General features: G+C 41.6%; 1 protein-coding gene across 1 annotated transcript; it reads right to left on the bottom strand.

The window, feature by feature from the left end:
* Positions 1-13,535: 13,535 nt before the first annotated feature.
* Positions 13,536-15,209, bottom strand: LOC130465519 (uncharacterized). The gene has a single exon (XM_056834310.1). The coding sequence runs from the start codon at positions 15,207-15,209 to the stop codon at positions 13,536-13,538; it is 1,674 nt and encodes a 557-aa protein (XP_056690288.1).
* Positions 15,210-15,735: the final 526 nt, after the last annotated feature.

The raw sequence follows: 15,735 nt of genomic DNA, 5'->3' as shown, positions 1-15,735 counted from the left end.
CAATCCTAAGCTTTAATCGTGTAAAACGAACCTTAGAATGGCTACAACCCCTCCCAAATTCCAAGCACTACTTAGAATATATAAAGTCACCCCACTAACAAGGGTAACTGAAAATCGCGAGTCACCAAAACTCCGATCAAACTACTGCACCTAACGCTCGCCCTATAAGCGCCCGTTACACAGTCTACGTCGTTCCAAAGCAAAAGCGAAAGAAAAATCAAGGATAAGAACTGTCAAAATATACCCAGAAACTATTTTTAACGCCCAGAGCTGGGCGCCGATATCTTTAACGCCCCAGCCTGGGCGCTGATTCTTTCTGCTAGCCAAGTTTTGCCCAGATATAAAAATAAGAAAGAAACACCTATGAATCCTCGCATCGAACGAAGTAATAAGCCGTGCACACCCACGCAGAAGATGCTGCACTTGTTCGAGCACCTGAACGAGGTGTGATGAAGTACTCCAATGCGAAAAATAATAATGATGTCCCAACACCTGGAGAAATGTTCTAATACATGTTGTTAGGCCACACAAGCCTACGTCGCACCATAAGTTCAACCATCCCACGGTACAAGTCTAAAAAAAGAGTAAGGCATATTTCACTAATGCGGGCACGACCAAGAGCATGTGTAAAAGAGGCAAAGACTACTTATCGCCCAAATTCAAAATGCAAGCCACGCGGCTTATACATTAAGGATTAAAGGTAGCGAAATATTACCTACCACAGAAGGGATAGCTCGCACTTACACGAGCGAAACCCCAAGGCATCTTTCTCGAAAGAACCTACAAAAATCGTACGCCAAAAGGAAGCATCCCAACATGCATACTTGGGGGCTCCAAGCTACGAAACGACCATAGCAAAATAAAAAAATCTCAAAGCAAATGTTTGAACGATAAAAAAGGGCACGATGTTTGAGCCCACTTCATGAATGGGCCTGAACCCTATCAAGCTTCTAAGCAAACTATTCAACATCAGTCATTGCTCAAAAAAAAAAAAAATGATTCAAGCGAACTGATTAATGGACCGCACACAACGGCCATTCTATGAACGCTCGTTCGCACATACATTCTAAGTATCAAACATTCACGAACACGTTCAAATGATCCCAGACCCGAAAGAAGCCCTGACTGCTATAGGGCCTTGCCGTATCCATTCGACTCGAAAATTGCCGATTTCTTTACTGAAAGTCGCACTCCGCGACTTCATCAAAGTAGCATAACACTTCAAAGATCGCTCGCACTTACGAGCACGATCCCCAAACACGATCAAGGACATTACAAAATGCATATCCCCAAGGAACCTCTTTGACAAGAAATGACCGTCAAGCACGAATGCTTGGGGGCTCGAAAGAAAATATATATTTCAAAAGAGAGTATACAAAGTTAAAACAATATTCCCAGACTACGCTGTACAAAGTCCCGTCTTTGGATAAACTCAAAAGATAAAACCGGATTACGACCTCAAGACAAAAATCGCCGTTGATACTTATACATAGTCCCCTAATCAAGGACCCATGTAGTGGCAAAATTGAGCCGTAAAAACTAGCTCAAAACCATGAAAGATGATGACCACGAGACAATGGTCCGTCTAAGCACGTTGTCAACCCACATTCAGGTTGCAACTAAATCCGAGCATCCCTCGAAAGAAAATAAATTCTTCAAAAAACAAAAACAGGCTCGCCCACCTTCAGCGGGCGAGGTCTGCGTCACTAACCGCGCAGGTCCTTAGTCGCTGCAGGAATAACTTTTCCTGGTTTTTCCGAAAAAAGCGATGTGAGTAGCTTTCCCTTTTTTTTAAAGGATTGGTTTTCCGTTTTTTCCAAAAAAGCGATGTGAGTAGCTTTCCCTTTTCTAAGCATTGGCTTTCCATTTTTCCAAAAAAAGCGATGTGAGTAGCTTTCCCTTTTTTAAGGATTGGTTTTCCGTTTTTCCAAAAAAAGCGATGTGAGTAGCTTTCCCTTTTTTAAGGATTGGTTTTCCGTTTTTCCAAAAAAAAGCGATGTGAGTAGCTTTCCTTTTTTAAGGATTGGTTTTCCGTTTTTCCAAAAAGAACGATGTGAGTAGTTTTCCTTTTTTCCGAAAATTAAAGGATTGGTTTTCCGTTTTTCCAAAAAAGAACGATGTGAGTAGTTTTCCTTTTTTCAAAAAATTAAAGGATTGGTTTTCCGTTTTTCCAAAAAAAGAATGATGTGCAGGATTTTCCTTCGTTTTACATAGAAACAAGGGGGTTTTCTCGTTTAGCTAACCCTGAAAATGAGAATCTTTAAAAACATTTTTACCTCGTGATTGGGCTTGGCCAGGCCCAATTACACTTTATAGCTTTGATTTCGAAAACATCTGTAGCTACTCCCAATGACAAAGTGAGGAAGTTTCTGCGCATCTTTAGATACTTCCAATGACAAAGTGAGGGAGTTTCTATACTATCCGTTGACTAATCCCAATGACACGTGAGGGATATGTCGACACTTCAAGTGATGACCCTTAAGTAAAATGTTATCACTCAGGGGCTCGTGAGACCCTCGCAAAAGCAGGTCACCATGACTTGTGTGGCGCACTCCGTCTAATACTTTGACCATCGTCTTACTCCAAGACTCAGTCAAAGTGGGGGCAAACTGTAGACACCTACTTTTGTCCTCATTCCCGAAAGGGAAGGTTCGATGATGAGAACATAAATCTCCACTTGACAACGCATCTCCTATAAAATAACGAATCTCAATCACCCTCTTCATTTCACCCGAAACCAGCTATTTATGGAAACCTGCTAAAAATAGTAACTGCCGTAATGGGTAGTTGTTAAAAGTGACAAGTCATAAAAGATAGAAACCTGTCAGAATTAGGTGTTGCACTCCAACATAAATCCTAAATGAGATAGAAATTGCGAGAGAATCCTATTCCTAATACGATTCGAAAATAAGAGTTACGTATTAATTAAAATCCTAACGAGCCTAGAGTTCGTAACGGGCCCAGACGCATTCCGTCATAAAATTAATACGCACTAAAAGACTCGATTAAGTCTCATACACTCCGGATTCTAAGAGTCCGAATCTGAAGAAACGGCCCAAACAGCAATTTCAACGCCCAGCCCTGGGCGCTGAAATTGCCTGGATCCTATTTCCAACGCCCAGAGCTGGGCGCCGAAATCTTTGACGCCCAGCCCTGGGCGCTGAAATTACCTGGGACGTGTTCTTTCCTAATTCCTCGTGGATTAGAGTTCTACAATTCTATCTTTTCACGAACTCTTTTCTATAAATAGGGCCCTAAGTTCGACGTGAAGGGGAAAACACACAATTATTATTCTGAGTATTGACTCTAAACCCCTAAGCCTAAGCCTCACGCTGCAAAAACTGATCACGCGTTCTGTCGCAATCGATCCATAAATCGAACAGAACGTATCATGTCCCATAACTTGAGATTCGTTAAATAAAAGGAGAAATAGCAAAGTCAAAGTGGTTAGTTATCTGAGAACCGTGACGCACCTCTCAAGGGTGCGTCGTAATGTGTCCCTTTTCTATGATTTAATTGCTTTCCTCGCCCTTTTCATGAACTGTTAAACTAACTAAATCTGATTGTTCTATCACGCCTAATAAATATGATATTTTTGGGAAATTGGATCATCATGCTAGGTCCCTTAATAAAATCTAAATCAGATAATCGCGCTCGATCTAGTACTATATGTTGCATATTGTTAAACTCATATTAGTTTAATAGTTAACGCATGTCCCTTCAATTATTTATGCTGAGCTAGTAAGGATATCCTGCCTCTGGAGTTATCGAAGAGCGAGTACTCCTCTCGGTAGTTACAGTCCCCCGAACCCTCAATCTCTACCTTGCGGGTGTTTGTTGAGGGATCCCCACACCAGGGATCACAAGGGAACCTACGGCCGTCGTGGTCAAACATAATTGCACTCCCTTTATGTCACGATAACCGGGTTTTGTCAGTTTTTCTCATTGTCGTTAAAAACTGAATGGCGACTCCTATATTACTAGTCAATTGGGTGTAAACTCACAGGAAATCCAATTACACTTGATTTGACAAAAAGAAACGTCACACCCACGAGGGACAAGGTCACGCATTAGCCTCGTGCTTTTTCGACCCCCTCACAGTGGCGACTCTGCTGGGGATAGTGAAGGAAATACTCGTGCTCGTAGGTAATCAAAATAGCCGAAGGGTGAAACGATCCTACCCCGCGTTTATTTCCCAATCAAGTTGGGACGACCTGAAAATCAGCATATTAATGTGAACGGACAGAACCGCATAACGAATCTTGGCTCCCTCAGGGAGTTTGGACTAAGGATACCCATCGCCAACCGGGGGGGTGCATACGCTTCGAATGTTGTCCACTCGGCACTTTCGCTAGTAGTACACCCGTCCCAAACCCAATCGCTCGCCCATTAGGTCCCTCTCATTGGTGCATGCCCCCTTGGCTTACATCGTGATTGGCCTCTTGGGCGAAATTCGTCTGTTGAAGGCACTACCTCGACCGGGGCATGTGTTGGATGTGCGATAGAAGCGGTACCAAGCCAGGCGCAAATACTACCCATAGAAGCCTATCATAAGCTACATGACATATTATTATTGCCTCATGATGTAATGTTAGTTATGTGTAGCGAAATGTGTGATTGTGTGTGACAAATAATGCTAGAAAACCAACGACCTTAAAAATTGCCCAAACATTCATAAACCAATTTGCCAAAGTGTTATACCGAAATACGTGTTCCGCAAACCCGAACAATCGCCACAAAAAATAAGCGACGCTCGGGATGGCCTGTAACGAATCCCACAAACGCTGCACAACGCGTAAAGGACGTTATTGGGCAAGCACGCAAGATCGAAGTCGCATAAACAAAAGTAGACGCAAACAGAAAACGAGAACCAGCCGGGGACGCATTATCAACGCCCCTGGCTGGGCGCCAGAACTTCTCACGCCCTACGCTGGGCGCTGAAGTTTCTGCCTGGCCTTTGGGTCAGGTGCAGCAGCCTCGGTGCCCCCGCAAAAAAAATATATAGCAAAAGAAAACAAAACCATTCGTAAAAAATTGCTGCAAGGGCGTATGAAAAGGCACTCGATTCTAAAAGCGACTATAAAAAATAGTAATAAATAACTCTTTGTGTCGTTGTTAGGCGTCCTACGACGACAATGCTCGGCATCAAAACCGAACATGCTAATAACTATGAATGTCACATGGGTAAAGTATTCAAAAAATAATGTTCAAATAGAGTGTTCAAAGAAAAATAATGTTCGAATAAAAAATAAACCCGAGTCTAGACTAGGCTATGCCAAAGTACAATCTAAATCCTAAAGTTTTAGTTGTCTTATCCATAGAATCGGTCCTAATGCTTGGTGTCGTTCTGCAAATAAAAAGGTTAAAACATATTGAGTCTCCATTCCTAACATTTAAATCAATAAGCACCCATATGTAATTGTCATCCCTTGCTAAGAATCTACGGCCTCAATACTCTCTCTCACCAATAAAAAGAATATGTTATGTATTTGCAAAATGGAAACAGTCACATTCTGGAAATCATTCCCCATAGTCGCACAACCCCCAAAGTGAACCTAAGGTGTCAATACCATTAGCAAAAAATTAATGGCCTCAAGGCTTATGATCACATTGGGTCACGACTATCATAGTCCTCTCGAGCCACTCGCTCCTTTAAATACTCCTAAGTACGGACTAAAAGATTTTCCATGAATGCAACATGACCAACCATGAAAATACCCAGATCGGCATACCATAAGGCTACCATTGGGGTAAAGCAATACACACTAAGAGAGAAGCCGCACTAATGATTCTAGTCTTGCAAAAATAAAAATTCGATCTTCCCAATTAACTACCTTGCCCACATTAAGCAAAATGGCACATGACAAATGAACACCCAAGGGTTAAAATCTAAAGTGTCAACCAACGAGAGTTATGGTCCAATTAGCCTAAGTCTGAGAGTCGCTTGGTCAAGTATTATAGGCTTACGCCACGTCATTATTTTGAGTCTAGGCCACCTCCTTGTATTCATACACGGGTTATAATCAGAAAGATTAATGAAAGTTCGAGTCTAAATCACAACTTCCAATTAAATCCCATAAAATGGAGTCTGAAAAGAAACAAAAAAATTATTTTCGATGTAATTCTTTCGTTAAATTTCAATAAGGTAAAAACAACATTTTGAATCTACGCTATTTGCACATTTTCAGAAACGACTAAATACACTTGCAAAGTAAGACAATTTGAAGGTCCACCCTAGGCCTACTAAAGCTAAAGGTCCACCCTAGGCCTACTAAAGTTAAAGGTTCACTATAGGCCTACCAAACGAGGCTCACTCAGTCTCGCCCCGTGACTCAAAGACCACAACCATCTACCTTTTAGCCCAAATAAATTTCTTTTGAAGGATTTATGTTGGGGAGAAATCTCAAGCAAAAGAAAAAATAGAAAGAGAAAAGGGAGAGCGAAAAGAGTAAGCCATGAAATACTTAAAAAGAAAGGGAAAAGAGCGAAAAGAGCGAGCCATGGAATACTTAGCCCGTACCTCCCAAAGTGCGAAATTTACCCAAGTAAACGAAGGAAAAGAATTGAGTCAACCAATCCAAATTATGCCACAAAAACTACATAAAGTTCTACGATGTCTACCCTTTCCAATCCTTATATTCTTAGACGCCTTCGCTCTACGGCCCCTGTTTAGCTCATTTAACCCATCAATGTTCTCATTGCCATAACCCAAGAAACCATTACCTCGACTCTTGTTCTTGAACTTGTTATCAACTGCAAACCATGCACGGCCATTGACACGTGCGTCATACCCATTATTCCCAAAACCTGCTCTTACGCCACCATTAGCGTAATGACCATATAACTTGTTTGGATACATCCTGTTGATATACCCTTGAGTTGTCCCCATGCTACTCATTGGCCTTGGTTGATGTAAACTCATGACACTAGCTTGAGGCTGCAACTTGTGAGTCCTAGCAGATGTAATCCTCATGCTTGACCAATACCTATACAAATTATCCTATCGCATTCAACCCATCTTTCAAACCGTCTTGAGTCACGAATAAAAAAGAAGACAAATGAAAAGTACAAAAAATAATAAATAATAAAAAAGCAAACTTTGCAAAGCGCCTTTAAAAGTTCGTCTAAAAAGAAAAAGAAGCATTCAGCGCACCAAAAAAGATCCGCCCAGAAGTCATTTTCAGCGCCCATAGCTGGGCGCCGAAATCTTTAGCGCCCCAGCCTGGGCGCTGAATCTCTCTGCTCGCCAAATTTTGTCCAGAAGTGCTCGTCATTTTATCCGCACATACACGGAAAAATAACGAACACTTGGAGGGGTACAACACGTATTCAGATATACGTACCACCAAAAAATACATGTACTCAAAAAAATATAAACAAATTTTTGGCTTTCGGCAAGGCAGCAGATTAAAATAAACTTCACTTATTATACCGTTTCAAATAATATGTTTTCACCTCATAACATACTTATCGAATTCGGCTTTCTAAGAAACCATTTTCTGGCTAAGAACTACGCAAGACCTGATTCCAAATTAAATCTATTTAAGGCGGATACGTAGGCAATCCATGATTCGGTCCAACCAATTTGCAAAAATATCAAAGCCTATAGAATAACAAAAATAAGAAATAGAGTCCCTTATTGAAATTTAATTACTTGCAACCCAAGTCGAAAGAAAAATTTAAGTCAAAGGAAGAATCCAAGTCATCAAGATGCCAAAATGAGCACACATCGAAAAATAATAAGGGCACGTACCCTTGCCAGAAGGAGCACTCACACTCCTAGGCACTTAGCCAAGACTCAAAAGATCGCTTTGCCTCAATTGAATGGGGGCTAGCGCAAGCGTCCATGGCCTCTAAAGTACTCGACTTGACCCTCCCTAAAGCGAACTAACTCACTTAAAGACCTTCTTTCACCACTAGACATAGTCGTTCGCTTAAAGACCTTCTTTCACCACTAGACACAGTCATAATCGCCAACAAGTAGTAAAGGCAGTAAGCTTGCAATGAAGAGGATTGTTCTACGGCATCACCCCATCGTTCCTTCGAACTCAGGACACCCGTTCATGGTAATTCAAATGCTTGCTAATCCCCTTTGAAAAAAAATCAGACATTGTCAATAGGACTCGGCACTTAACCAAGGCTCACCCTACTCAGACATATGACACGGGCATCTAAAATCGAAATCTGAAAGCATCATTAATGAGAAGACATAATAGCAACTAGGGGCTAAAGATTGAAATGAAAGAACTAGGGAAAGAACTAAGTATACCTTGACCTTTTGTGCAGACATACACCAAGTAAATCTTAGTCAATTTGAAAACGGTTTATATTCCCGCAATTCTGGAAAAGATGGCCCTAAAAGCCTAAAGCATATGCCAAACGGGCACAAGTATATCTCGACGCCTGCACCCTGGCTTCCAGCAAATCCTTAGACAGCATTCCAAAAATCGTAATAGTATTTTGATTCACTCATGTAATCCTGTACGAACCCTTCTATAAGTCAACCTACTTAGGACACCTCGGATTGTACACAGTAGGACTCGGATTTCAAATAATTTTCAAAGACTTCTTCGAACATAATAAAGTGTCGTTGGTTTAAGCTAAGTATGCATTTATCTCGATGTTGCAAGTGAGTCAAAGAGATTTCTAAATATGATTATGGGTAAAGAAAGACACCTAGCTTTTGGTCAAGGCACACTTCAACATGTGACTACCTTGACCATGGCAATGTCGCACAATACGACATTTACACGAGAAGTAGCAAATCACTGATCGAACATACCTCGCACTAAACGAGTCTGGTTCAAACTATTCATGATCCATGTCACCTTGAATGCATAAAAACGTATGCCAAGCATTATAGCACCAAGCCAATCCCGTAGCTACAATTGGGGGCTTGAGAAAAACACTCTAAAAATGCTCGAAATGATGATTTTATCGCAAATTCTTGACGCTAATACTATACATACATCATAGGGGCACAATCCTAAGCTTTAATCGTGTAAAATGAACTTTAAAATGGCTACAACCCCTCCCAAATTCCAAGCACTACTTAGAATATATAAAGTCACCCCACTAACAAGGGTAACTGAAAATCGCGAGTCACCAAAACTCCGATCAAACTACTGCACCTAACGCTCGCCCTATAAGCGCCCGTTACACAGTCTACGTCGTTCCAAAGCAAAAGCGAAAGAAAAATCAAGGATAAGAACTTTCAAAATATACCCAGAAATCATTTTCAACGCCCAGAGCTGGGCGCCGATATCTTTAACGCCCCAGCCTGGGCGCTGATTCTTTCTGCTAGCCAAGTTTTGCCCAGATATAAAATAAGAAAGAAACACCTATGAATCCTCGCATCGAACGAAGTAATAAGCCGTGCACACCCACGCAGAAGATGCTGCACTTGTTCGAGCACCTGAACGAGGCGTGATGAAGTACTCCAATGCAAAAAATAATAATGATGTCCCAACACCTGGAGAAATGTTCTAATACATGTTGTTAGGCCACACAAGCTACGTCGCACCATAAGTTCAACCATCCCACGGTACAAGTCTAAAAAAAGAGTAAGGCATATTGCACTAATGTGGGCACGACCAAGAGCATGTGTAAAAGAGGCAAAGACTACTTATCGCCCAAATTCAAAATGCAAGCCACACGTCTTATACATTAAGGATTAAAGGTAGCAAAATATTACCTACCACAGAAGGGATAGCTCGCACCTACACGAGCGAAACCCCAAGGCATCTTTCTCGAAAGAACCTACAAAAATCGTACGCCAAAAGGAAGCATCCCAACATGCATACTTGGGGGCTCCAAGCTACGAAACGACCATAGCAAAATAAAAAATCTCAAAGCAAATGTTTGAACGATAAAAAAGGGCACGATGTTTGAGCCCACTTCATGAATGGGCCTGAACCCTATCAAGCTTCTAAGCAAACTATTCAACATCAGTCATTGCTCAAAAAAAAAATGATTCAAGCGAACTGATTAATGGACCGCACGCAACGGCCATTCTATGAACGCTTGTTCGCACATACATTCTAAGTATCAAACATTCACAAACACGTTCAAAAGAAAAAAAAATATACGTTCAAAATAACAACAAGAGCGATCAAAGTCTTATGCCTCAAGGTATGTTCTTCGGGCCATATAGACTCGCCCGACTATTGCAATAACTGTACGCCTTAAAGAGCGACAAACACCGTAGTCCACCAATCGGCTACGGCTTCTCGAGAAAGCATCACGAGAGAGTCCTGCCTGGGACGCACTTTCAACGCCCAGGACCAGGCGCCAGATATTCCAACGCCCAGCCCTGGGCGCTGAAAATCAGCTCAACTCATTGCGATCTCCAAAATTCTACGTTCCAAAAAAAAAAAGGAAAAAAACAAAAGAGAAGAGAATACGTAGAATTTCCAAGTAAAAAAAGAGGCCAACTGTGTCATCAAAACACCAGCCCAAACAACATTTTCAATGCCCAACCTAGGGCGTGAATTATTTCAACGCCCAGGCCTGGGCGCCGAAAATGATCCCAGACCCGAAAGAAGCCCTGACTGCTATAGGGCCTTGCCGTATCCATTCGACTCGAAAATTGCCGATTTCTTTACTGAAAGTCACATTCCGCGACTTCATCAAAGTAGAATACTACTTCAAAGATCGCTCGCACTTACGAGCACGATCCCCAAACACGATCAAGGACATTACAAAATGCATATCCCCAAGGAACCTCTTTGACAAGAAATGACCGTCAAGCACGAATGCTTGGGGGCTCGAAAGAAAATATATATTTCAAAAGAGAGTATACAAAGTTAAAACAATATTCCCAGACTACGCTGTACGAAGTCCCGTCTTTGGATAAACTCAAAAGATAAAACCGGATTACGACCTCAAGACAAAAGTCGCCGTTGATACTTATACATAGTCCCCTAATCAAGGACCCAAGTAGTGGCAAAATTGAGCCGTAAAAACTAGCTCAAAACCATGAAAGATGATGACCACGAGACAATGGTCCGTCTAAGCACGTTGTCAACCCACATTCAGGTTGCAACTAAATCCGAGCATCCCTCGAAAGAAAATAAATTCTTCAAAAAACAAAAACAGGCTCGCCCACCTTCAGCGGGCGAGGTCTGCGTCACTAACCGCGCAGGTCCTTAGTCGCTGCAGCAATAACTTTTCCTGGTTTTCCGTTTTTTCCGAAAAAAGCGATGTGAGTAGCTTTCCCTTTTTTTTAAAGGATTGGTTTTCCGTTTTTTCCAAAAAAGCGATGTGAGTAGCTTTCCCTTTTCTAAGGATTGGCTTTCCATTTTTCCAAAAAAAGCGATGTGAGTAGCTTTCCCTTTTTTAAGGATTGGTTTTCCGTTTTTCCAAAAAAAGCGATGTGAGTAGCTTTCCCTTTTTTAAGGATTGGTTTTCCGTTTTTCCAAAAAAAAGCGATGTGAGTAGCTTTCCTTTTTTAAGGATTGGTTTTCCGTTTTTCCAAAAAGAACGATGTGAGTTGTTTTCCTTTTTTCCGAAAATTAAAGGATTGGTTTTCCATTTTTCCAAAAAAGAACGATGTGAGTAGTTTTCCTTTTTTCAAAAAATTAAAGGATTGGTTTTCCGTTTTTCCAAAAAAAGAACGATGTGCCGGATTTTCCTTCCTTTTACATAGAAACAAGGGGGTTTCTCGTTTAGCTAACCCTAAAAATGAGAATCTTTAAAAACATTTTTACCTCGTGATTGGGCTTGGCCAGGCCCAATTACACTTTATAGCTTTGATTTCGAAAACATCTGTAGCTACTCCCAATGACAAAGTGAGGGAGTTTCTGCGCATCTTTAGATACTTCCAATGATAAAGTGAGGGAGTTTCTATACTATCCGTTGACTAATCCCAATGACACGTGAGGGATATGTCGACACTTCAAGTGATGACCCTTAAGTCAAATGTTATCACTCGGGGGCTCGTGAGACCCTCGTAAAAGCAGGTCACCATGACTTGTGTGGCGCACTCCGTCTAATACTTTGACCATCGTCTTACTCCAAGACTCAGTCAAAGTGGGGGCTAACTGTAGACACCTACTTTTGTCCCCATTCTCGAAAGGGAAGGTTCGATGATGAGAACATAAATCTCCACTTGACAACGCATCTCCTATAAAATAACGAATCTCAATCACCCTCTTCATTTCACCCGAAACCAGCTATTTATGGAAACCTGCTAAAAATAGTAACTGCCGTAATGGGTAGTTGTTAAAAGTGGCAAGTCATAAAAGATAGAAACCTGTCAGAATTAGGTGTTGCACTCCAACATAAATCCTAAATGAGATAGAAATTGCGAGAGAATCCTATTCCTAATACGATTCGAAAATAAGAGTTACGTATTAATTAAAATCCTAACGAGCCTAGAGTTCGTAACGGGCCCAGACGCATTCCGTCATAAAATTAATACGCACTAAAAGACTCGATTAAGTCTCATACACTCCGGATTCTAAGAGTCTGAATCTGACAAAGAAACGGCCCAAACAGCAATTTCAACGCCCAGCCCTGGGCGCTGAAATTGCCTAGATCCTATTTCCAACGCCCAGAGCTGGGCGCCGAAATCTTTGACGCCCAGCCCTGGGCGCTGAAATTACCTGGGACGTGTTCTTTCCTAATTCCTCGTGGATTAGAGTTCTACAATTCTATCTTTCCACGAACTCTTTTCTATAAATAGGGCCCTAAGTTCGACGTGAAGGGAACAACACACAATTATTATTCTGAGTATTGACTCTCAACCCCTAAGCCTAAGCCTCACGCTGCAAAAACTGATCACGCGTTCTGTCGCAATCGATCTATAAATCGAATAGAACGTATCCTGTCCCATAACTTGAGATTCGTTAAATAAAAGGAGAAATAGCAAAGTCAAAGTGGTTAGTTTTCTGAGAACCGTGACGCACCTCTCAAGGGTGCGTCGTAATGTGTCCCTTTTCTATGATTTAATTGCTTTCCTCGCCCTTTTCATGAACTGTTAAACTAACTAAATCTGATTGTTCTATCACGCCTAATAAATATGATATTTTTGGGAAATTGGATCATCATGCTAGGTCCCTTAATACAATCTGAATCAGATAATCGCGCTCGATCTAGTACTATATGTTGCATATTGTTAAAATCAACTCAGATTAGTTTAATAGTTAACGCATGTCCCTTCAATTATTTATGCTGAGCTAGTAAGGATATCCTGCCTCTGGATTTATCGAAGAGCGAGTACTCCTCTCGGTAGTTACAGTCCCCCGAACCCTCAATCTCTACCTTGCGGGTGTATGTTGAGAGATCCCCACACCAGGGATCACAAGGGAACCTACGGCCGTCGTGGTCAAACATAATTGCACTCCCTTTATGTCACGATAACCGGGTTTTGTCAGTTTTTCTCATTGTCGTTAAAAACTGAATGGCGACTCCTATATTACTAGTCAATTGGGTGTAAACTCACAGGAAATCCAATTACACTTGATTTGACAAAAAGAAACGTCACACCCACGAGGGACAAGGTCACGCATTAGCCTCGTGCTTTTTCGACCCCCTCACAGCAGTTGGCACTGCCCCTTCCCAAACTGAAGTATTTCTAGCTCTCCAAATTGCATAAACCAATCCTGCAACAGCAGCATGATGATCTTCCTTTTAAAGGCACTCTTGCAGTATCTTCTAGTCCAATTCAGAATCTGAATAACATTCTTCCTGGTGCAAGACAGACCTAACCAGTCTGCGATTTCAGTCAAGCATCCAAGACTGTAGAAGCAATCAAAGAAGAGATGGGTACTGGTCTCTGGGGCAGAACCACAAATGGCACACAGATTATCAGTGCTTATGCCATATTGATAAAGTCTACTTTTGGTTTTGTGCCTATCCAACAGAGCTAACCATAGGGAGAACCTATGTTTAGGAACAGACAGTCGGTTCCAAATATACCTGGCCCACTGAGTTCTTTCTGATGGAGTGCAAAGCTTGATGTACATACTCTTAATAGAGTACTTAGAAGTAGTGAGCCAGCTAGAACCATTAAGCTTTTCAGTACACATCCCTTTGACCTTGCAAATGTGCTTCACAGGCCAACTAGAAGCTAGTGATGGAGAGAACAGCTGCCAATTCTTGTTCTTTACATACAGAGCATGTATCCACTTCACCCATAAGTTATCTTGTTTTTGCTCAATTGCCCAAGCCAACTTTCCCACAGCTGCCTGATTCCATAAAGCTAAATTTCTGAACCCTAGACCACCTTGCTCCTTAGAATCACAAAGTTTGTCCCAGTTTACACTACCAGGTGTTCCATCATCATATACTCCAAACCACAGGTATGATCTACAAATAGCATTGATTTTCTTGATGATAGTGCTAGGGAGGAGAAACAGCTGACACCAATACACACTTATGCTCATGAGAACTGAATTCACCAATTGCATTCTCCATGCAAAAGAAAAATGTCTTGAGCTCCAGACTTTAATTCTATACACCATCTTCTCCATCAACAAATTGCAATCACCCAGCTGAATTTTCTTGGGGCTAATGGGAACCCCTAGGTATCTGAAGGGGAAATTATCAATATTGTAGCCAGAAAGACCAGTGATGATGTTTTTGGCATGAGCTGAAAACCCACAGAAGTAGATAGAAGATTTACTAGGATTCACCTGTAGACCAGTAGAAGAAGAGAACAGCGTGAGACCCTCCAGCATCAGCTGAAAGGAAGTTACATCCCCATGACAGAAGAGCAAGAGATCATCTGCAAAACACAAGTGGTTGAGATTGACTCTCTTACACCTTGAGTGGTGTTTAAAATTGCGATGAGAGGCAATCAACTTCATAATTCTTGAAAAATACTCCATATAGAGAGTGGATAAGAGGGGGGGGGAGAGGGGGTCCCCATGTCTTAAACCTCTTTTAGGTTGTATGAGAGGAGAAGGAACACCATTTATAAGGAGAGAATACTGAGTGGTGGTCAAACAAGTCATAACCAACTGGATAAAGTGATGAGGAAAGCCAAACTTCTTCATAACTTCCTCTATGAACCCCCACTCTACAGTGTCATAGGCCTTCTTGAGGTCTAATTTCATCACGCAGCTAGGTTTAGCATTGCCTCTAGTATAGGATTTGATAATATCTTGGAAAATCATCACATTATGCAGGATTGATCTCCCTGCAACAAAGGCACCCTGAGTGGGAGATATGATATCTGGTAGCACCTGTTTAAGCTTGTCACACATCAGTTTTGATATGCACTTATAAATTACGGAGCATCAGGCAATTGGTCTAAAGTCACCAACAGAGTTTGGGACTGTAACTTTAGGAACAAGAGAAATAGAAGTAACATTCACTTCCTTGAGAATCTTTCCTGTGGTGAAGAAGTCTGAAATAGCTAGGCACAAGTCACCTTTTATGATGGGCCAAGAAGCTTTGAAGAACTTGCTATTGAAGCCATCCAATCCAGGTGCCTTATTGTTTGGGATTGCATTAAGCACTCTCCTAATATCCTTCTCCTGAATAGTAGTAGAAAGGCTAGTTAAATGTTCTGCATTGAGTCTTGGACCTTGGTCTATCACCACTGCTTTTACAGGGGTCTTGGTATTCATGGAATCACCAAAGAGAGTATTGTAGAACTGAGTGAAGGCTTGCTGCACACCATCACTAGTTTGGATCCAATTTCCCTCCTGATCATGGATGGAGTTGATCTTATTTTGTCTCCTTCTGTGCTTAATACTCATGTGAAACAGCCTGGTGTTCTCATCTCCC

Source organism: Spinacia oleracea, chromosome 1 (assembly GCF_020520425.1).
Source record: "Spinacia oleracea cultivar Varoflay chromosome 1, BTI_SOV_V1, whole genome shotgun sequence".
NCBI classification, from domain to species: domain Eukaryota; kingdom Viridiplantae; phylum Streptophyta; class Magnoliopsida; order Caryophyllales; family Amaranthaceae; genus Spinacia; species Spinacia oleracea.
The sequence above is the reverse complement of the archived record's forward strand: the minus strand, read 5'-3'. Positions and strand labels throughout refer to the sequence as shown.